At 46.1% G+C, this 23,463-nt stretch overlaps 1 protein-coding gene across 4 annotated transcripts in view; it reads right to left on the bottom strand.

The window, feature by feature from the left end:
* The window catches only part of FRMD3 (FERM domain containing 3), a 280,228-nt gene that overhangs the window by 23,614 nt on the left and 233,151 nt on the right, over positions 1 to 23,463 (bottom strand). For 3 of the 4 annotated variants that reach the window (XM_062208655.1, XM_062208654.1, XM_062208656.1), the window contains one exon: positions 22,057 to 22,181. In XM_062208655.1, the coding sequence (XP_062064639.1) occupies positions 22,057 to 22,181 (125 nt within the window). Of the gene's footprint in view, positions 1 to 1,971; positions 2,234 to 22,056; positions 22,182 to 23,463 lie in introns of those variants that run through there. The other variant, XM_062208657.1, reaches the window with a different exon arrangement.

The raw sequence follows: 23,463 nt of genomic DNA, 5'->3' as shown, positions 1-23,463 counted from the left end.
CAAATATTACACACCCCAGGAAACTGCTAATTTTATAGGCCAAAAAAAATGACTATCAGCAATCTCATAGTTCAAGCAAGTGCATTAATTATGAAGAAGAAGATACAAGAAACTTATAATCTTGGCATGAGGAAAACTGACAAACGAAAAAGTAATAAAATTTAGAATCTATAAAAATTAAGTAGTCTGCACATAAAAAATGTGCCTATGTCAGCCTATGTCACAAAGTCAACATAAAAAAAGCCAAAAGCCAATAACCAATCAGGAAGAAAAAAGGTAAACATTTATAAAAGGCAAAGGATTAATATTCAGGTTACAAAAGAACTCCTACAATGTATAAGGAGGGAACAAAAAACTCAAAAATGTGCAAAGTAAACAAATGGGCAATTCTCAGAAGACATGTAAATAGACCATCATCATTTGAAAATACTCTCATTTTTTACTAGTAAAAAATATGAAATTAAAACGAGGAAATCTCATTCTTCTTTCAAGCATTTTGCCATATTTGAAGAAACTGGTCATACCAAGTTCAGTAATTATGTGAGGAAGAACATTCTCATTCGCACCTGGTTAGTACTTGTCTCTTAAGAGGATAATTCACCCATTTGCATCCAAAGTTAAAATTTATGTGTCCTTCAACCAGCAACTACACCTGCACCAATCCATCTCATATAGACTCACTGCGGCAGTTTGTCAGAGTCAAAAAATAGGAAATACCAACTTCCAACAATAATTTGGTGATTAAATAAGTGAATTGTATCTATGATGTAAAATTATTTGGCTATTTAAAAAAAGATGTACATTAAAAGGTGCCGATATAAAAAAGTCTTTCAACTCACATGATAAAGTGAAAAAAGAATTGTAAATAATATACCAAGAACAATCCTATTCATGGAAAAATACCCATATCCTCTGTGTCTAGCTTCACAGAGTGGCTATTGGGAGTACGAGGGTAAAGAAAAACATTCTATATATTTATGCTGTTACATGTTCTTTTGCAACAAGAACACATCATATATTACTTATGTTATTATACAGACAGAATTCATTTCATCTGAATTCATTCTAATGTCAGTCCACACACACACATGAGATTTGGCCAATTCCAGACATTTCCCAGAAAAAAAAAAAAAGTTGTTTTAATTAACTTGTGTAAACAACATTATATGAAAGGACTTCAAAAAGTTTGTGGACAATGGAATGAAAAAATAAATTTATTCTGCTGCCAAAAAAATTAAAATTCATGCATACGAAGCATCTTCAAAAGGTTCAAGGGAAATGTGCATTTTAGAAAAAAAAAACAGATTTCAGTTTTCTGCACCAAAATAAATTTACCTTTTCATTCCATCTTCCACAAACTTGTTGAAGTACACTACCATGTTAACTGCAGCTTCTTGGCTGCTGTAAGCACTGACGTTTTAAATGTCTATTTCAATTCATATTTACTCGAAGAATCACGGAAGCAACACACAATATGATCTTTGCAAGGAAAAAGAAACAGAACAGCTGTTCGATCGCAGTTCTTAAGCTGAGAGTTTACATGAATGAAACTCTGTTTTGAACATAAAGAAGTGCTTCGTCTCACCCTGGCAAGCAGATCTGAGACCTGACCATCACACAATGCTGTGTGTGTGTGTGTGTTGATCACCCACCCCGTCTGCCTCCTCCAATCTTTGAGCAGTCTGAAAGAACACACCGGCCACCGCCTCCCTCCTTGACTCCTGGCTGACTGGGGCGTCACTGGCGCACAGCACTTTCCACTGAACAGAAGAACACGCCCGCCCGGCTCCTTTTCCCATTTATTTACTCACTCTCTTTCCCACTGTGTCAGCTTCTCAACCTCCCCCTGTCTCTTCCCATCCTGACCAGGTTCACCGCTGGCTTCTCTGTGTGTCTCCAGCGCTAAGCAGGAAGCTGGAAGCCTGCACGCTTTCCCAGGAGTGGGATGACAGCCCAGGGCAGAACACACACCTGCATTTCGAGCTGTGATCTTAGAGCCGTGTCTCAGCAGACGGACAAACACGTTACCGCTGCAGTGGTTCACCAGGTGCAAGTGAAGGCTTCGTCGCGTCTGGATCTTGACCAAGCATTTTGCCATCCTGGTTATTCTGGTCTCCCTGGGTTCCCTCTGCCTGTCACGGCCCAGGGTAGCCACCACCAGCCATAGCGGCTTTGACCCTTCCTTAACTGTCCATTCTGTTTTAAAGTTCCGAGGCTGGGCACACTGAATGAATCAAATGTCAGATTCCTAATGCAGCCAACAGAAATAACTCATGAGGATAGGCATGGGCCAGGGCAGAGGGAGGGGGTGCTATTTTTAAACTCTCCACTCGCTCCTCTAACAAACAATGAATACTACGCATCATCCCGGCCCCCAGCCTTACATGTACTAAGAATCCAATGCTCCCAGATAAGAAGACAACTGGGTAACTCCAGAATGGAGAAACAATTCACCTTGATTTGTTTAAAAATAGTTATTGAGTCTTTATTATGTTCTAGAACACTGTGGTCAAATAAAAATACAATGTATGTCACATTTTAAAAAGGAAAAAGCTGGGGCTGGCGCTGTGGCACAGTGGGTTAAAGTCCCGGCCTGCAGTGCCAGCATCCCATATGGGCACTGGTTCGTACCCTGGCTGCTCCACTTCCAATCCAGCTCTCTGCTATGGCCTGGGAAAGCAGTGGAAGGTGGCCCAAGTCCTTGGGCCCCTGCACCTGCATGGGAGACCAGGGGAAGCACCTGGCTCCTGGCTTTGGATCAGCGCGGTGCGCCAGCCGCAGCGCGCCGGCCGCAGCGGCCATTGGAGGGTGAACCAACGGAAAAAGGAAGACCTTTCTCTCTCTCTCTCTCTCTCTCTCTCTCACTGTCCACTCTGCCTGTCCAAAAAAAAAAAAAATTTTTTTTTAGTTGGGGCTGGGGTTATGGCTCAGTAGGTTAATCTTCCTCCTGCGGTGCCGGCATCCCATATGGGCACTGGTTCCTGTCCCAGCTGCTCCTCTTCTGATCCAGCTCTCTGCTATGGCCTGGGAAAGCAGTGGAAGGTGGCCTAAGTCCTTGGGCCCCTGCACCCGTATGGGAGCACTTAAAAAGTTGACTGCCCAGTCATGATACAATTAATTTTGATAATGTGCTTGGTCTCCAAAGTGGTATCACTATAGCATGCAACTACAAAAATCATTTACGTTCTTTCGTGTCAGAGCTGGCAGTGTACATGTACAACACATCCCAATTCCACATGTTCAGCAACCCAGCTCCCAACAAAGTGCTGACTTCCTTAAACACATAACCTCCATAGCATGAGGGCACTAACATCTTCATCTTACACATACAACTTAGAGAAAAAGCCCTGACCGTACGAAGCAGTAAGTGGCAAAGTCATGATCTGAACTAGGCATCCAACTGATACCCTCTGATGTGACTGAATGCTGCCTGCTCTAAGCAAATGTGTTTTCCACGCAGGAGGCAAGCAGTGCATTCTAACCCCTAGCAGATTGGAAGCCCTGCGCTTGCTCATCTGAGGCATCTGATGTGCTTGGCACCCCCATATAAGCATTCACGGAGCAAACTGTTTTCATTTTTTTAGGATCTGCTACAGTGGGAAAAATTTCTACTGTTTAATCACTCTACTCCACATATTCTCTTTCAGTAAATGCTTCTTTGCTGCTGGATTTTTCCCAGCTTGATATTCAGAAGGAAAATATGTTCCTTGCACAGTTTTAGCATGCATGTGTGCATTTTTCTACTTTAAGTAACCAGTACTTCAAAAAGCAATTTTTTAAATAAAAATGTTCTTTTTTTCTTTCCTAATGAAACAAACAGCTACATTTCAGAGCAGTCAACTGAAATTCTGTGTTACTACACTTCATTTCCGGAATATAAATGATGCAGAATTTCTGGAAAAAAATTTATCAAATATGTGGGGTTTTTTACATGGATGGCATTCTTTGAGCCCAAAATTCCACTTTCAGTAATTTATTCTGAACAAACAGTCAGAAATGTTGATGAAAAAATTTTTTTCTTTTCTTAACATTATTTTATTTATTTTTTGAGACAACATGCTTTCAATTTACATTATAGTCAAAGGCTTAATGGCTCTACCAAATAAAGAGTTCAATAAATAAAACTAAAAATACCACAAAGATGTTTATTAAAGTATCATTAATTATGGCAAAAAAAAGCCAATCTAAATTCTCAATGTAACTGGTTACACTGATGGGGCGTTCTATAGAGGCACTAAAAATCGTACTTCAAGAACTGAATGATGTGAAGGACTGTTTGCAGCACACTAAGAGAAAAGGCACATTTTGTATAAGCAGTGTGGCGTCAACTATGTAAAAACACATACTGGAAAACAGACAAGACTGTACCATAAGTCCAGGAAGGGGAAGGCCATGGCTGGGGGTGCTCAGCACCTGGTGGGGTGGGGCGGGGGAGTCACTTCTGGAGACTTCACAGGGATCTCCCACTCCCCTTCCACAGGTTTTCCATCCCAGGCGTGGCACAGCAATTCATACTTTCACAAAGATGAGTGCATTTTCAAGTTGGAAATGAACCAGAAACTTCAAAATTTCAATCCTAGTACCTGCCATTGTCAACCTAGAAATTCACCAAATCTTCACTCCTTTGCCATGTCCCTTAGGCTATAATCCTGAGCAGAATCCTCATATATAAAACAGATCCACTAACCCCAAAGTGGGCCCTGGAATATTATTTACCAGGCCTCCCTCGCTAGTCATGACAGTGGTTCTTGAAGAACTACTGAAAACCCTTAGTATGACAGAGCAAATCTGCAAACCAAAGTTCTAGATGAACCACTGCTTTGTATTAACACAGATGGAGAAGTTCAAAGATAAAAAGGCTCATTTGCATGACAGTAGTCTAGGGTACAATACTTAGGAAATCGCCCTTTGACCTTTTGGGAAGGAATATAATCAATTAAATTAAGTTTGGCTCAAGATTTCTCCATTCATAGTGAGCTACAACCCAACCTGATGTACAACAGACTGTACTCTTGTAGTAAGTTCTGATAGGACAGATGGGAGCTGTAACAGCCGGGCTGTCTCCGCACCTGACTTCCCTTTTCTGTAGGTCACTCTCTTTTCTCTGGCCACAAACACAGCCTGTTCATGTGGTGGAACAGAACAGTCAGAACCACATTCAGTCCAGACAGCTGTCAGATTCTAGAATCACAAATCAAGCCAATTAAGACTTGCTGTGAGACCTGAGCCTGAATCAAGGTGTAACTATTTTAAATTAGGCCTCCATCTTGTAACTTGGGCCTGACCAGGCCCTGAACCCTAAGCCAGAAGTTCCTAAAAGTAAATAAACGAACTTACCTTGCAATAAACTCTCCTAGCAACAGCCGATTAACAGATAACAGAGAAATACCTAGAGTTCCTGGTGTCTTCTCAGTGCAGATAAGGTGACTGATAGCTACCCGAGACCCTGCAGTTGGCACGTACACCCCAGCAGTTTAGACCCTATGCTTCGGCCAATCAATTCAAAAGGCATCAACCCCAAAGCCATCCAGCCACCTTTAGTAGGTCCATTCCCGCCACTGGATGCACTAATCAATTCTAGCAGATGTCCTTGGAATTTCCCGCGGGATGAGATGATTTGCTAGATGGTACCATGATGTATAGAATGTCTCTGGAAACCCTATACAAACCCTGTTCACTGAAGGGTCGGGGCTCTCAATTCAGACCCGCTGCGTCGGTGTTGATTGAGAGACCAGGCCGGACCTGCAATAAAACTCTCGTGTGCTTTACAGCGGTGTCGGCCCCTTGGTGGTCTTTGGGGACGACTGAACTGGCATTACATTGCAAAACTAGATTCCTTTTACTTTTGTTTTCTAACAAATCTTTACACTTATCGTGTTAAAATAACAGGTGATCTGATAGCTCACTTAGAACAGAGGTTCCAAAGACAGAGAGCCAATGGAAAAACCTAAAACAAAACCACCATTCTTTCCCACCAGAACAGTTCCTTTCCATTAACTATCAAGTCTAAAATTCTGCAATAGTTTCAAATGCCTTCTTCCTCCTTTTATCACTTTAAAATTATTATTTTGATTATTATTGTTTGAACTACATCAATCACAATATTTAGCATTTCATACATTTTTCATTTTCCCCTCCCATGAACTTGTTCTTCCTCTCTCTGCTACTTTTCAGAGATCCTACATGGATTTCTTTATTCTCTTTCTTTTGTGGCTCTCCTGCTTTTGTTTAGACAAAGAGAGCCTAGCAAGATCAGAATTCTATATTGTCCCAGCCAGTTCTGTCCACCTTTGACTCTGTCTGAAAAGTGTTGTTACCACTTTTCAAGAACAAGAAAATGAAGACAGGGACGTGGCACCAACCCAAAGTTTCTGCATGATACAGCGTCATGAGTGCCTGTTTTGTTTGGGGCACTGTGCTCCAATATCAGCAGCACAACATTTGGACACCATTGACTATTTCTCCTGTTTCAGTCCGTGTGTGTGTCTGAAGAACTAGCCATGCCTGCCTGGGGAGTGAAGAGGCTAAGGAAAGCAGACGCTGTGTGAAGAGAATTGATGCTCCATAGTGAGCCGTCAGAAGCACTGATAAATCAGGCAGAAATCAAAAGAAGGGACAGATTTCAATGATAAGAGCTGTTCCTGGGCCTAAATGCCATGTCCACTACTATGACAAACGTCCTGACAGATGGGCAAGGCAATACACTTGCATCTGCTCTGAGGGTGACTGGAAATCACTGAGCAACTTGGAGCCCTGATGTCTCAGCTGTGAAATGGAGATGATAATTCCTCTCATGGGCGTCATGACAGAGACTTGAGCATATGCTTAACTAGTGCCTGATACAGTGCTGGTTCCCAGGCAAGGGACAGGGCTTACCGAGTGCCTGTAGAAAGCAAAGTTTAACAAAGAGTCTCTGGAGCAGCCACTGGGTTCTAGCTCTGAACCTCAACTGTACCTCCAAGGATTGGTCAGGAAAGCACATGGGATACACTCCGATCAGTGCCTGCCCAGCGTTACTCAACAGCATCATTGTCAACACATGTTCATTCCTCTGTCTCTTTTAACTGCTCAGGAGGAAGACAGTGGGATCTTAAACAGTCTGGATCCTTGTCCTTCTATCACCCACTGTTTCTTCGACATACCATTACGAGTAGGAAGCAGTATTGCTGGTGGTTGGCAGTTTACTTAACCCTCCCTATTGCCTGGAGCAAGTGACACCAGCTTGCTGAAATGCTCCTACCTGGGATGATATTGGTGCTTACATACCTGGGTGCCTGATACATAGTAGGCACTCAATAATAACGGCAGCCGCTGTTACTTTTACTGTCATGGATTTTATTTGCTGTTGTGGAAAATAACAGATTTCCAAAATGTAATGGATTTAGTCTTAAATGAAATGGTTGTAGAGATTCACTGAAATTTTAGCTACCTATTAACCCCAAGTACAAAGATATTAAATATAAAATATTATTATGGGGTGGGTGTTTGGTCTAGCAGTTAAGATGTCTGTATCCCAGGGCTGGCACTGTAGCACAGAGGGTTAATGCCCTGGCCTACAGAGCCGGCATCCCATTTGGGTGCTGGTTCAAGACCTGGCTGCTCCACTTCCTATCCGGCTCTCTGTTATGGCCTAGCAAAGCAGTAGAAGATGCCCCAAGTCCTTGGGCCCTTGCACCCATGTGCAAGACCTGGAAAAAGCTCCTGGCTCCTGGCTTCGGATCAGCGCAGCTCCAGCTGTTGCGGCCAACTGGGAGTGAACCAATGGATGGGAAGATCTCTCTCTGTCTCTGTCTCTGTCTCTCTCTCGCTCGCTCGCTCTCGCTCTCTCCTCTCTGTTTAACTCTGACTTTCAAATAAATAAATAAATCTTTGGAAAAATAAATTAAAAAAAAAATGTCTGTATCCCATACTGGAGTGCCTGGGTTTGATTACCTTCCTCTAGCTCCTGACTCCAGCTTCTTGCTAATCAGACCCTAGGAGGCAGCAGGGAGGCTCAAGTGATTGGGATCCTGCCACCCATGGGGGAGCCCTGGACTGGAGTTCCCAGTTCCTTTCCTTGGGGGAATAACAGCAAATGGGATCTCTCTCTGTCTCTCAAATAAACAAAATTTATATGCATACATACACACACACACACATTCTTTTCCATCATAGATCATGCAGCAAAATAATTATCCATCTCTTGACTTATCTACTACAAAAAAAAAAATACTCCTACTCCATGGCCCAAGACACACTAAAACCCCCTGAACAAAAGTAGGACCTGAATTCTTATTGTTACCACTTCTCTAGATGTGAAAGGAAACTTCCCTAGCCATCCTTAGATAAAGCCAGCTGAAACTCCCCCACAGGGATGGCTCAGGGACAAGGAATGCCACAACTGCAGGGCAGTGTTCAGAACCATGCATGAAGAATTCCTTTGCAGTGGAATTTAAAGCATCTCACTGACCAGGGCTGCCCATCCTTCATACTCCTTGCATCTAAACTGGTCTTCCTCTGTCCTGGTTAAATGCAGTGCCTGAAAATGCCCTGATGCTGCATGGCTTGGACACAGCAAGGTGATCTACTGATACTGAAGATTTTTCAGATGCCAGTGTAGTCTCCTGGGGTGTCTCTCAAAGATGGAATGTAGGACAAATCTGTCCTAGCTGGAACAGCCTCCCTGGGTTTATCCGTAACAATTTCAAATACGAGTCTACTTCCTTGGTTTCTATACAGGATGAATTTGTTTTCCCATCACTTCTGCTTCATTATTTCACTACCTTCAGGCACAAACCATTATTACAGATTTTTCTCTCGACAAAGGAAATTAGATTAAATTGCATAAAATAAATGGAGCTCTGATTTTTTTTTTTCTCCATAATTCTCCATAGCTTTACAGATGGTAGTAGGAAACAGAGCATCTGGGTGTCCCTGTGGAAAAATCCAGACTGTTCTGGAATTGTGGATTCTTTGTGCTGTTGCTCTGTGATCAAAAAACTGCAAATGTGTGGGCTTATTCCTCTCCCACCCCCACAGTGGGCCCAGGGCCTCTCTCTCACACATTCCAGCTCCATGCTCAAAAAGAGAACAGCAAAGGGTCAGAAATGCAAGAGAAATGTCTAGCCACTCTAGGTTTTGCCTTTCAAATGACTAAAGATTTTTAAAAATTGTCATTCCAAAGTTTCATATTTTTTTTGGCAAGGCTAAAATTAGAGACATTCTCATTTATAATTCGGTGATGGGAAGGGTGGCTAAGAGGTAATGTTGCATATTTATTTAACAGAGTAACACAAGTCCATTAAACATAAAATACTGGGAGTGGGCCTTTGGCACAACAGTTAGGATGCCACTGGTTCACCCACGTCCCCTATCAGAGTGCCTGGGTTCAAGTCTCAGCTCTGCTCCCAACTCCAGCTTCCTGCTAACCTGCACTCAGGAAGGCAGTAGGTAATGGATTAAGTACTCGGTTCCCTGCCACTCAAGTGGAATACACTTGGAGTTCCTGGCTCCTGGCTCAGTCTCAGCTATTCCGGGCATTTGGGGAGGGCACCAGAAGAAGAGAGATCTTTGTTTCTGTTTCTCTGCCTTTAAAATAAAGTTGAAAAAAGCAATGGAAATGCATGGCTCCTGGTAAGCCCTAATGCCAGGAGAATATTCTACTTACATGCTTTGTTCCAAATAAACAGAAGCTGTCCTGCTGCAGTTAGAAATCATCCATTTATTCACGATTTCAGCAAGTATTAATTTAGCTCCACTGTGTGCCAGATATCTCTAGGTGCTGGCAATAGCACAGGGAATGATGTAGGCAAAGACTTTGCTCCCGGGGAGCTGACATTTTAGTTGGGAGATACAGTTAACAAACAGGAAGCCAAATAAATAAACACGTGAGTATTCAATAGTGCCAAGTGCGCTGAAGAAAATAAAACCTGACGATGGCACAACAGAGCAGGCTGTGGGAAATACTCTGAATGCAGCCTCAGGAAAGAATGTTCAAGGGTTGAAATTCGAGCTGAAACTTAGATGAAAAAAATAAAAAAGTCAGGCATCACAGACCAAAGGAAACCCATTCGGGGCACAGGAAGCAGGTCAAGCAAAGGCCCTGAGGTGCCAGTGAACTTGGCGTATTTGATGAAGGGAAGGCTGGGGTGTGGGAACACAGAGACCAAGGTGTGGCATATCAGGTTAAACCACCACTGGCAAAGCCAGCGTCCCCAGTGAGCAGAGGTTTGAGTTCCAGCTGTTCCACTTCTCAGCCAGGGCCCTGCTCATGTACCTGGGAAAGCACTGGAAGATGGCTCAAGTGCTTGGGCCCCTGCCACGCACGTGGGAACCCAGATGGAGTTCCTGGCTCCTGGATTCAGATCAGCCCAGCCCCAGCCATTGCAGCCATTTGGGGAGTGAACCAATAGGTAGAAGACTCCTCTCTCTCTCTCTCTCTCTCTCTCTCTCTCTCTCTCTCTTTCTCTCTCTCTCTGGACTCTGCCTTTCAAATGAACAAGAAAGTGGGGGAGAGGGATGAGAAAGAGCCTGAGGTGCTGGGCAGGGGGCAAAGTATTCAGGCCTCCTAAGTCAGAGGAAGGAGTTTAGATTGTGTCATTAGATCCGACTTCCAATTAGAAGAAATCACCACGATTGCTGTGTGGACGAGGGTAGGAGTGGGAGCAGAGAAGCTCTGAGGCTCAGTCTGGAACCAGGCAGGAGCGGTCACCGCTAGGGCAGAGTCGTGGGAATGAAGCGGGAGTACATGTGAGCGCTGAAAGGGAGGAGCACGTTGCAGACGGAGTTGACGAGTCAGTACTTTATGACCACCGGGCAATGGCAGAAGTTTGACGGGAGATGACAGGCATTTAAACAGCTGACTCGGGACCTGTATTTGGTACAGGTCAGACACTGCACTGGAACCCCACCCCTTGTAGGAATCCATAGGATTCCAGTCCCAGCTCTGCTTCCAATGCAGCTTCCTACTAACGCACATCCTGGGAGACAGCAGATGATGGCCCAGGTGCTTGGGTCCCAACATGAAAGACCCACAATGAGTCTCATGGTCTGAGTTTCAGGACTCTCGCACTTTTTAAAAACAAAAATCAGACTCTGCTATTCAGGAAAGGGCAAGTGCTGAGAAACAGCCTACTCTGGTGGGCGGGGGCGGGGGGGGCAGGGTAGAACATGGCCCAGAGGACACAGGACATGAAGGCACCCAAGCAGGTTGTCAATCAGATCAGGATGAAGCCTGAGGCACTAGGGCAGGGTCAGGAACATGGGCCTGCCCAAGGAGAAGGGCCCAAGGTCCAGAAGGAGTATAGCACTGGGACCACACAGGGAGGGATTCAGCAAAGGGAGCCAGGCTGGCCTGGGCGCCAGCCGTCAGAACAGAGCAGGCAGACCTCAGTCTAAGGGCTGGGCCTCAGTTTCTTGGTTTCTCCCAGGCAAGGGTATAACCAGTCCTAGAGTCGGAGCAGAGACAAGTCTGTATGTAGGGGCCAAGTTGTTCAGATACAGCTGAGGGGGCCAGACAGGGACTGGCAAGACCACAAGGCAAAGACAGTGCTTTCTTTCATAGAGAAATCCCAGTCCACATTCAGAGCATAGAGGGCCACCCTAAAAACTGCTCTCTGCTTCTCTTCCGGCCAAAGCATCTGCTATCTTCTCATTTCCAATGTGGAAACAGACATCTGGGGGTTAACCAAGTCCCCCACTGGACTTCTCCTCTAAGAGGAGACAAGATGTTAAAAGAAGTGAGGGCTCTTCAAGTGGGAAAAAGATTCATTTCACATTCCCTTTTAAACCTGCTGCCATTAATTTTCAATTTTATGCTGGAAATTTGCCACTTGGAAAAAGAAACAGAAAAAATTGGAACCCTGCTTTTAGAGATCACGGTGCTGGGCACTTCTCTCATTTACAAAGAAGATGGCTGTGCCTTTTGCTTCCAGAGGCAATGATGGGGCCAGCACCATGGTGGTAGCGGGTAAAGCCGCAGCCTGCAGTGCCGGCATCCCATATGGGTGCTGGTTCAAGTCCCAGCTGCTCCACTTCCGATCCAGCTCTCTGCTATGGCCTGGGAAAGCAGCAGAAGATGGCCTAGGTCTTTGGACCCCTGCACCTGCATGGGAGACCCAGAAGAAGCTCCTGGCTCCTCGACTCAGATTGGCTCAGCTCCGGCCATTGCAGCCAATTGGGGAGTGAACCAGTGGATGGAAGACCTCTCTCTCTGCCTCTCTTTCTCTCTGTGTGTAACTCTGACTTTCAAATAAAGAAATAAATATTTTTTTAAAAAAAAGAAGGCCCTTGGAGATATCCTCTTTAAAAAAAAAAAAAGAAAACAAAGATGAATGATTCCAAAGGACATATGCAAGAACAGTCATGATTTGGAGGGAAATTATTACAATCAGTTAGGGAGGGAAGAAACGCATCAGTCACCTCATCTTGCCTTATGGCAAATGAATAAGGTCCAGGCAGTCAGCGTCCAGCAAGTGCCAGGTGAGATGTAAACGTTTATCAAATGAATGAATGAATGAATCCCCTCATCTCTGTGCAACTCTCTTCCCATCACCAAAGAATCCCCATTAATATTGTGTCCTATTTCCACTCAGCTGCAGTCCAGCACCCATGGGAACTGGGATCCCAAGACCACTGTGAGACGTTTAAATAAAAGTAGCACAGCACGGACCAACAGCATGGCAAAGGCCACACCTGCACCCCGTTATTAACACTGGTTTACAAGAGTAACAGACCCAAAGTGTGTAAAATGGCACATTGCCACCAGAACCGGGGCAGGCGGATGTCACACCTCCTTCAGAAGCCTGGAGCTCTGGCAGGAGCAGTGATCTCAGAGTTTCAAAAACATACCCCGGGCCGGCGCCGCGGCTCAATAGGCTAACCCTCCGCCTGCGGCACCGGCACACCAGGTTCTAGTCCCGGTCAAGGCGCCGGATTCTGTCCCGGTTGCCCCTCTTCCAGGCCAGCTCTCTGCTATGTCCCGGGAGTGCAGTGGAGGATAGCCCAAGTGCTTGTGCCCTGCACCCCATGGGAGACCAGAAGAAGCACCTGGCTCCTGCCTTCGGATCAGCGCGGTGTGCCAGCTGCAGCGCGCCGGCTGCGGCGGCCATTGGAGGGTGAACCAATGGCCAAGGAAGACCTTTCTCTCTCTCTCTCTCTCTCACTGTCTACTCTGCCTGTCAACAACAACAACAAAAAATAATTAAAAAAAAAAAACACACACCCCGTCGGATGGCGCTGTGGCTCACTAGGCTAATCCTCCACCTGCGGCGCCGGCACCCCAGGTTCTAGTCCCGGTTGGGGCACTGGTTCTGTCCCGGCTGCTCCTCTTCCAGTCCAGCTCTCTGCTATGGCCCGGGAGGGCAGTGGAGGTTGGCCCAAGTGCTTGGGCCCTGCACCCGCATGGGAGACCAGGAGGAAGCACCTGGCTCCTGGCTTTGGATCAGCGCAGTGTAGTGTCCTCAGCGCGCCAGCCGCAGCGGCCATTGGAGGGTGAGCCAATGGAAAAGGAAGACCTTTCTCCCTGTCTCTCTCTCTCACTGTCCACTCTGCCTGTCAAAAAAAAAAAACACACACACCCCGTCTTTTGTGCATGACTCAGATGTAAGATGGACAGTGATCACATCCTAATCTTTGGACAGAAAAATAGATGTGTGCACACGTATTAATAAATAAAATATGTTTATAAATTAAGTATGTGAATAGCTATCTTCTTATGTTATATGCATTATAAAACCTACACAATACAATTTCTACAAGGAGGTGATAAAAAGAAAATACCATTAGACATCTCAATCCAGAGGATTGCTATATGAGCCCACGGCACATCACACACCTCATTTCGGAAGCCATGGTTGTGGAAACCGATTCTCCATCAGCCAAGACAAGCAGGAGGCTGCAGCTCTATATACACAGCACTGGATATATACAGTATCAGTCATCGCATCTTGCCTGTGGACACGTCCAACAGCAGCTTTGTACCAACTGGCCAGAGTCTCTTTTTCTCAACCCGGCTGGGACTGTCAAGGACCTACCCTAACAGGTGGACCTAAAAGAATGGCACTAGCATATGCTGTCTGAGGCTTTCTTCTATGTAAGTGGCACTGAGGAGAAGACAGGGGAGGGGGGCAAGAAGGGAGAAGCTGTGAGAACCAGCCCCAGTTTATGCCTGAGTATCACAAAGAACATCTACTTGGGGCCGGCATTGTGGCATAGATGGTAAAGCCACCACCTGCAATGCCAGCATCCCATGGGACACTGGTTAGTGTCCCGGCTGCTCCACTTCTGATCCAGCTCCCTGCTAATGCGAATGGGAAAGCAATGGAAGACAATGCAAGTGCTTGGGCTCCTGCCACCCATGTGGGAGCCCCAGATGAAGCTCTTGGCTGCTGGCTTTGGCCTGGCTCAGGACTGGCTGTTGAGGCCTTCTGGGAAATAAACCAGCAGATGGAAGGCTCTCGACCCTCTCTCTCTCTCTCTCTCTAACTGTGTGTGTGTGTGTTTACCTGTGTGTGACTCTATCTCTCTCTCTCTCTCTCCCTCTCTCCCTGTATCTCTTTCAAATAAATCAATCTTTAAAAAATCTATTTAATACTAACTACAGATAAAAGTGTTACAAGACAGAACCCACACTGATCGCAGAATGCATCTAAAGCTCAGGGAATTCTGGCTTCTGCTTTCCAGTGACACTGGGCTCAGCACCATCTTCCCTGCGTCTTCCCTGCGGTCTCTTAGAAAGCGGTGAGAGTGTTTACTTGCCGGAGAGCCAAGCAAAGCCTCTTCCCCTCATGGAGCACACTCTGGTGATCACAGCTGGTCTCACGGACAACGCTCTCCTCCGGCTCAAGCCCCAGCCCTCACTGCATTACTTCAGAGGACTTCGACTGAGAGCTTTCTTCTACCCCAGCTGCATCCTCTAAAACAATTAGTAACAGTTGCATGCAGCAGCAAAACAACGACCTGCACAGACACGATGACTTGGGAAGCTGTTTCTGAATCCCCTGCACTACAGGACAACAACCCTAGACTGAGCAAATGAGTAATTACAACCAGCCCCGCCATCGGCCACTCTTTATTTAATGAATTCAACTCTAAAATCAGGCCATGTTTCCCAGGAGGGAGGTGCCAAGCTTCCAGAGGGAAGATTTTTCCCTACAGCCTGCTTCTGCTGAGAATTCCAACAGCTGCACACACTCGGTCCTGGTCCCCGGCCTTCTCGTCCCTCGTTCAAGGTGATGGACATTTTCAAGGAGCAACCAGGGTCTTGTTGCTGGGGTAGAAGACCAAAGCTTGAATACCACCCCAATACATTAAAGTGCTTGCACTGAATCACAGATTCCCTGAGTTTATATATAATGGAGTCGTCTGTTGATCACTGGATTTGACTGAAAAATAAATGTAGTCTCTCGGTTAACGGTTCTAACAAGAAGTAGCTGAGTCATTTGAGATGGGCACGGTGTCATCTAGGATACGTGACCCAGGAATCTGAGACCCAGGGCACGAGCCCAGCCCCAACACTCAACCATGGTGTGATTTTGGACAAACCCTCTCACCTCTCCAGCCTTTCCTACTTATAGAAGAATCCTGAATGGATGTGCTAGACCAGGCATTGCAAGGTTTTTCTACAAAAGCCCAACCTCAGATGGTAAACTGTAAGCTTTGCAGGCCAAGAGGCCAAAATCAAGCTGTATATAGGTACTTGTATAATCATTGAACTAAAATTATTAGCTCAAGGGCAGCAATACACAGGCACTGGGCTGCCTATGAATCATGTGTTGCTGAACCCTGCACAGGACTAAACTCAACAGGGCCTCTAAGCCTCCAAAGCTATGAGAAGTATTCCCATCCTCAAATTTCCATGCTTCTTGTAAAAGACTTCAAAGCCTTACTCTGGGGTTTGCACCTTGACATTCAGCCAAAGAATCAGTGTTTACAGCTAGAAAGCCTCTGAGTGGTGCCCAAGGCCAATCCTCATGTTTTCCAGACAAGAAAATGAGAAAGGTGACGGGTCTTGCTTATGGCCAGCCAGCTGCTTGGTGGAGAAGCTAAGAGAAGAGTCTGTATTTCTCCACTTGACCAAGGCCTTATTGCTTCAAGGAGCAGCTACCTGAACCACTGTATTTCTCAAAATGAACTATTTGTAGCCAACTACACACTAACTGTTGGAGTCTTAAGATGCAAAAATACAAGCTATCTGCAAGATAATATATGTTTCACTTGCATCAGGGACAAGGCAGTTAGCTTCCTACAGCATGGTAAATATCAACATTTCAAAGATCGCTTTCAGTGATACAAACTTCCTGTGAGAAATGAACTTGACAGTCATTCCAGAAGCGAGTTGCCAAGATGAGAACAGCTCCAGAGAAAATCACAAAAAGGGGAAGGAGAAAAGAGACGACAAAATGGGAGTCTGCAGAGCTTGCTCAGGCCTTGCTCCTGTCCAGAGCTGCCCTGAGCATCCCCTGCCCTGCAGGAGCTGCTGACCCAAACTGCGGTGTTTTCATCCAGTGTTCAATAGGTCCGACAGTAAGTGCTGAATTCCAATTTTGCTAACTCAATACCAGAATCGTAAATAAAAGCATAACCTGTCTTCTGCGTTTTGATGCCTCCCTAGCATCTGCAGAAGCAAGTCCAGCTGCTCTGTGCCTGTCAACAGTAGAAAACTGTGACTTTCATTAAATGAAAAAGTTCGATGTAGCTCAAGCATGTCCAATAGTAAGACAATGCTAAAAACAGAGCTTTGTTTGAGGTCCTCTAATTTAGGGTATTAACATATTTGTCTACATTTGTGTAATGCTCACAATTTGCTATTTGATCTATAATAAATTTAGGACATGCTTTCATGCACTACTATTCTTAACATTCAGTAAACAAAGCAGGCATTTTAAGAACACACAGGACAATGGCAACCAAATGAAAATGTGGAGAAGGGAATTGTTGATACATTAACACTGACTGTCACTGGGAGAGGTACAATCTGGGAGGAGACTTTTCTTTATGTTCTTTTACACTTTTTTTTGTATTTTATAACTTTTCTAGAAGATGATGCACTCATTTTATAATAAGAATAAAGCAAACAGTGATCAGAAAACCCAATGATGGCCGGCGCCGCGGCTCACTAGGCTAATCCTCCGCCTTGCGGCGCCAGCACACCGGGTTCTAGTCCCGGTCGGGGTGCCAGATTCTGTCCCGGTTGCCCCTCTTCCAGGCCAGCTCTCTGCTGTGGCCAGGGAGTGCAGCAGAGGATGGCCCAAGTGCTTGGGCCCTGCAGCCACATGGGAGACCAGGAGAAACACCTGGCTCCTGGCTTCGGATCAGCACAGTGCACTGGCCGCAGCGTGCTGGCCGCAGCAGCCATTGGGGGATGAAAAAACGGAAAAGGAAGACTTTTCTCTCTGTCTCTCTCTCTCACTGTCCACTCTGCCTGTCAAAAAAAAAAAAAAAAAAAAAACAAATGGCAGAGAAATGTGTAGTCAGAACTGGTGCCAACTGGACTGCCATCACCAAGCATCGGTAATTACAAGGTGAAAGATAGTTCCATGGGATTTATAAACAGCTCCTACTGGTCCGTGTAACAAAACATAAAAATGATCTCAAAAAATACCAGTGCATTACTGTTAATGCCATGTATCCTGGCATACATGGGCCAAAGAGAAGAAATGGTTAAATGTGTGATTAAATGGCAGGGAAGAAAGACAGGGAAATCACGGGAAGAGGGTAAACCTGTTTGAGACATGGCTGTGGAACCCCACAGAGGCAGAAAGAAGGAGTAAACTGTTCACATCGGATAGGCAGGGAGGAGACCAGACTCAGTCAGGGAGACAAGGACACACGGCATCATAGCAGCCTTGGGCCCTGGGAGACTTCACCCGGGGTGAGAATGCAGCAGCTGTACCCTGCACAGAAAACTCGGCCCTGAGTGAAGCTGAAAGGCCTGCACATAGACAACACAGAAGGACCATCGGCCACCTGTTATGTGTTGAGGTGGAGGACGGATCAAGAGGACAGCATACTTGGGGGATGAGGACACTTCGCTTATCTGCTAGCAACGCCTTCCCACATTCACACACAGACTTCCTAAAATTTCATGAAGACACCTTAGCCCATCTACGGTTAGGGCTAGACACTGCAGCTCTTGCAAAAACCCATCTGTGCCTGCTTCCCACACAACAGTGTCACATCCAGGATATAAATGTGCATTCACACACACACACACACATTCTGTTCTTCTACACAGACACGTTCTCAATCGTATTCAAATACAGCTCCAAATTACTCCTTGATCCAACCACATGGCCACACCTGAGATCCCCACTGGTAGACATTCTTGCATTTTGCCAGCAGAAAGAAGTCAAATTTTTTCAACTCTTACTTAGCTCTATTCACCATGGCTTTCTCGCCATGTTTAATTAAGCCAGCCTGTACCACTGCCACAGCAGACAGCAATAAACCTCATTTTATGCCCGTAATTGCCAGTTACCAAGACTCACATAATTAATGTGATTCTCCTTCTATATCATGATCCAATACTCTTTATTAGTGAGAAAAATACCATAGGAAAAGGAAAAAAAAGAAGCCTTTTGCCTTCTACAGTCACTATGGAGAATCTGTTCCATTTTGCATGTGAATTTATTCAAATTAATGACTCAATAAAATGTCATTTTCACCCAGGATAAGTTCCCACTCTCAAATTTTTCATCTCCTGAAATTCTCATGAGCTCTAAACAGCAATTTTCAAATGGCTTACCATTTCTCATCTAATGTTTTGCACAGCACTAATTCTCTCGGATCCTGTAACCAAGCAACTTTTGGGTTAGCACTGGAAACATTCTTGTTGCCAAGTGGTGCCCGGGGAACTGACTTTGTTTTGTCTCCACGCTGACGTAGCCAGCTTCAGAACTAATCCTCCAGCTGTCCTGTGGGTGCAAGGGGTCACAGGCTCTTCCAGAACACCTCTGGGCTTATCTGGGCAAGAATACTCTGCCCAGCTGTCTCTGGGAAATTTGAAGTCATGGGAAGAATATAAGGACCATGTCAGAGAGATGAGTGGTTGTGACCCCAGAGAGCCATGGCAATGGCCAAGATGCCATCTTTTTTAAAGATTTATTTATTTGAAAGTCGGAATTACAAAGAGAGAGGAGAGGCAGAGGAGAGAGAGAGAGAGAGAGAGGCCTTCCATCAACTGATTCACTCCCCAATTGGCCACAACAGCTGGAGCTGCGCCAATCCGAAGCCAGGAGCCAGGAGCTTCTTCCGGGTCTCCCACGGGGCTGTAGGGGTCCAAGGGCTTGGGCCATCTTCTGCTTTCCCAGGCCATAGTAGAGAGCTGGATCAGAAGTGGAGCACCTGGGACGCAAACCAGCACCCATATGGGATGCCAGCATTGCAGGCAGTGGCTTTACCCGCTATACCACAGTGCCAGCCCCCAAGATGCCATCTTTTTTTTTAAAGATTTATTTTATATATTTGAAAGTCAGAGTTACACAGAGAGATAGAGACAGAGAGAGAAGACTTCCATCTGCTGGTTTACTCCCCAGATGGCCACAATGGCCAGAGCTGCACTGATCTGACACCAGGAGCCAGGAGCTTCCTTCTAGTCTCCCACGTGGGTGCAGGGACCCAAGGACTTGGGCCATCTTCTACTGCTTTCCCAGGCCAGAGCAGAGAGCTGGCCAAGATGCCATTTTTTTTTTTTTTTTTTTTTGGACAGGCAGAGCGGACAGTGAGAGAGAGACAGAGAGAAAGGTCTTCCTCTGCCATTGGTTCACCCTCCAATGGCCGCCCCGGCCGGCGCGCTGTGGCCGGCGCACCGCGCTGATCTGAAGCCAGGAGCCAGGTGCTTCTCCTGGTCTCCCATGGCGTGCAGGGCCCAAGGACTTGGGCCATCCTCCACTGCACTCCCGGGCCACAGCAGAGAGCTGGCCTGGAAGAGGGGCAACCGGGACAGAATCCGGTGCCCAGACCAGGACTAGAACCTGGTGTGCCGGCGCCGCAAGGCAGAGGATTAGCCTATTGAGCCGCGGCGCCGGCCCCAAGATGCCATCTTAAAGGCACCATCTGAGACAAGGGACCAGGTCCTTCCCACAACCTCACGGCCATGGAAGGTCCAGGTTAAGACAGTATTTCTTCTCCCAGATTGATTATCAGAAAACTCCTAATCAGAAGTTCTTTCAACAGGGCTCAGGCTGAAAATCTTGACCTGTTTATGAGTGATTTGAAACTTGCCAAAACAAAGATCTCAGCCACTATATAGAGATGGACAACAGCAACATCAAAGATGAGCAGTGGGGCTAATTGTGGTACAGTGGGTGAAGCCACTGCCTGCAACACCAGCATCCCATAGGGGCACCAGTTCATGTCCTGGCTACTCTGCTTCCAATTCAGCTCCCTGCTAATGCACCTGGGAAAAGCAGTGGAAGATGGCTCAAGTACTTAGGACCCTGCACCCACATATTATAAGGTAAAGCAAAATGAAAATTTTTAATTCAATGGGGTGACAGATTCAGAAGAAAGCTTTCCTGGGATCCCCTTCATATCTTGGGGCCTCCTGGGGAAGCCATGGGCTGAATTTCCATATTTCCCATGATAAGCATGCAACCAATCTGGTTTCCAAATTGTATCCCCACCTAGGCTTCCATCTTTGCAAACAATGTACAGACACAATTCCAGGTATGGATTTCCCCTTAGCACCTCCTGTTCTCCTTCAGTCAATCTTGAATAGCCATGACCTTTACACAGAAATTTTCATTCAAAGAAATATTCCAGGGACGCAAGAGAAGGCCCAGAAACTCATCAGTGGCCAGAAATGAAAGCTTCTTTTCTTTTCTTTCATTTGCAAAACACACATACACACACACACAATCTGCCGAAAAACATAGCCAAGCAACGTGGATCCAGAGAGTCCACAGGCTGAGAAAATTAGCTGGGCATGGATCTTGCATAGGTATTTCCGCTCTCTCATCCTCATCATCATCATCTCGTGGTCCAGGTGTGGGTTTCAAAGACAGTGAGACCCCATCTTCCACATTCCACACACTTTCCCTCTACCCAGGGAATTCTGGGCACCCAATTCTCAGCTCCCCCTCAAAGCAGTAGCAACAGATTTTCCAAAACTTCCACACTTTGATGTGAACTGGATGCTGTTGCCTCCCTCAAGAGTATCCGTATCCCAAGACACACTGAGTTTTCTCCGTGGGAGGAATTCTTGTTTGGATACTGGAGGTGAGAAGGGGAACATTCGAGGAGAGGCTCAGCATCCAGATTTCCAAAGATGAAGCCAAAACCACAAAAAGTTAAGGCAAAGCATGCTGTTTGCATTCAGGGTCCCAATAACTTTCTTTTGTGTGCCTTTGTGTTTACTTCAAAATTAATGGCTGTGATTTTGCCTCACAGGGTGTCTGCAAGCAGGCACTGATGTAGATTCTTCCCTGAAGTAAGTAAAGTCCGTAAAAACAAGCTAAGAGCTCTGGAAATGCAGACCCTATCATTTAAAAATATGTGACAAAGTTTGGGTTGAAGGGAACACTATGTATTTTAGCTTGCATCCAAACCATCAAAGTACCCATGGAAAAGGAAATAAGAGGCCAGGGAAGTGCTGAGGCAGAAAAGGGATGACCAGGGCAGAAATACTTGTGGAGAATCCTTTACAATCACAATTTCATTGCGATTTGATTGGAAAAATATTGCCCTCCAATAGGCCTCACGTGGCTTTTAAGCATTGCAAATCTGGGTAGGGCAACCGATAAATTGTAATTGTAATGAATTTAAGCACAGTTGTAAATATCCACACGTGGCTAGCGGTTACCAGACTGGACACTGTGGATCTGAGACTATTACTGCTTCCACAAGTAGTTTTAGAAATACTTTGTACCAGTAAACACTCTCCAGGAGAAACTGACGGGACCCCCAAGATAACACAGTCTTCCAGGTGCAAAATTCTTATTTACTAAAACCATAGCTTCTGATCCACTCCCAGCCCCTGCCCCAACCCACTACCCAACACACAAAGACTCGGTGCCTCCCTCATTCCTCCAGGGCCAGCCTGCAGCGCTGGCCTGAGGAATGGAGTAGCTGACTTACCCTCACCCAGAGGAAGCTCCTCCTCCCGCTCCCTGGAGCAAGGAAGCAGGGGCTGCAGGGGCTCCATGTTAATGATGAGCTGTTTGTTCAGGGAGTGGGAGCTGCGGCTTTGCGTGATGTTGGTTCTGAAAACAGACACAAGGCCAGAGGGGTGAGTGTCCATTTGGAACACTGGCCCCTTCACCTCAGGGGGCCACCCAAGCTTGTAGACACACAGACTGGATTAAGTCAGAGGCAAAAATGACAGAACACCCAGGGTGCACAGCCCTCTGGACCCATCCACTGCGAACGAACCATTCCCATGTTCTAGCACAACCCAGGGAAAGAAAATCTACCTCTTCACACGCCATCAGCCCTGGGCATGCTAGGTGATAGCAAGAGTGTATCAAAAGACACAGGAAACAATAGGACGTTGGAGTCAGCTGCCACTGAACCAGAGACACAGAAAGGTAAGCCGAGCACGCGGCCCAGAGTAACCGCACAACCACCAAAAGCCCCTGTGGATAGTTCAGCAGCTCTCGGCAACGAGCTCCCTGCACTTTGCAGACATCCAGGGCTCAGTATTCCCATCAGCCAGCCACAGCACCCAGGCCCGTTTCTCCTTTAGAAAAGCACGCAGCTGTCTCGGTGGCTGTGACAGGCAGTAGGTGGCAAGGAGAGTGTGCCGGTTTCTCCTCGAGATTATCCGCTGGAGGCTGGCAAGCCCTTTTGTAGTGATGCCTCAGGGGGAACGCCTCTTGTATCCTCGTCTTGGAGAATTCAACAAATGAATTCGGGGGTGGGGGGACACAAGCATCCAATAGGGAAGCTGGGAGGCCTGAGGTTTGTTTGTTTTTTCCCCATTCTTATTTGGTGTATTCTTTCCACCCAAGCTCTCATAGTATCCAACACGAGGGCTTGGAGCTCTGGCCTTTCTCTTTCAGATAGGGCCCTCACTCCTCTATGCACTTCTCTCACTGAATAAAAAGCTTAAAACTTAACATACTGCCTGGTTCATTTGTGCCAGTATTCAGAATTCTTCTCTGAATTCGTGGCAAGAACCCACAAGGCTTATTAATATTTCAAATTATTAATAATCAAATCAGTAACAGCCCCAACTGACTTCCACTTGAATCTCTAAGGACACCACTTCCAACACCCAGTCTTCCCCAGTGGGGGTTCCCCCATCCAAGCCATGTTTCTCCACTCTCAGGAGCCACCCACCAGCTGACTGCAAACATGACCCACTTGCCTGCCCACTCACACACGTACCCCAGCAGAGAACCTTTCCAAGAGAAACTGCCCTTGGGAATTCTACAGGGGTGAAAGACTTCCCCTGAGCACTGAAAGTGGCTTCTAAGACCAAATTATGCTTGGTACACTCTTGGCTTTTCTCTGCAGGCTCTTACATAAGACAGACAAGAAAAT

The sequence above is a fragment of the Lepus europaeus genome, chromosome 12 (genome assembly GCF_033115175.1).
Source record: "Lepus europaeus isolate LE1 chromosome 12, mLepTim1.pri, whole genome shotgun sequence".
Lineage (NCBI taxonomy): Eukaryota > Metazoa > Chordata > Mammalia > Lagomorpha > Leporidae > Lepus > Lepus europaeus.
The sequence above is the reverse complement of the archived record's forward strand: the minus strand, read 5'-3'. Positions and strand labels throughout refer to the sequence as shown.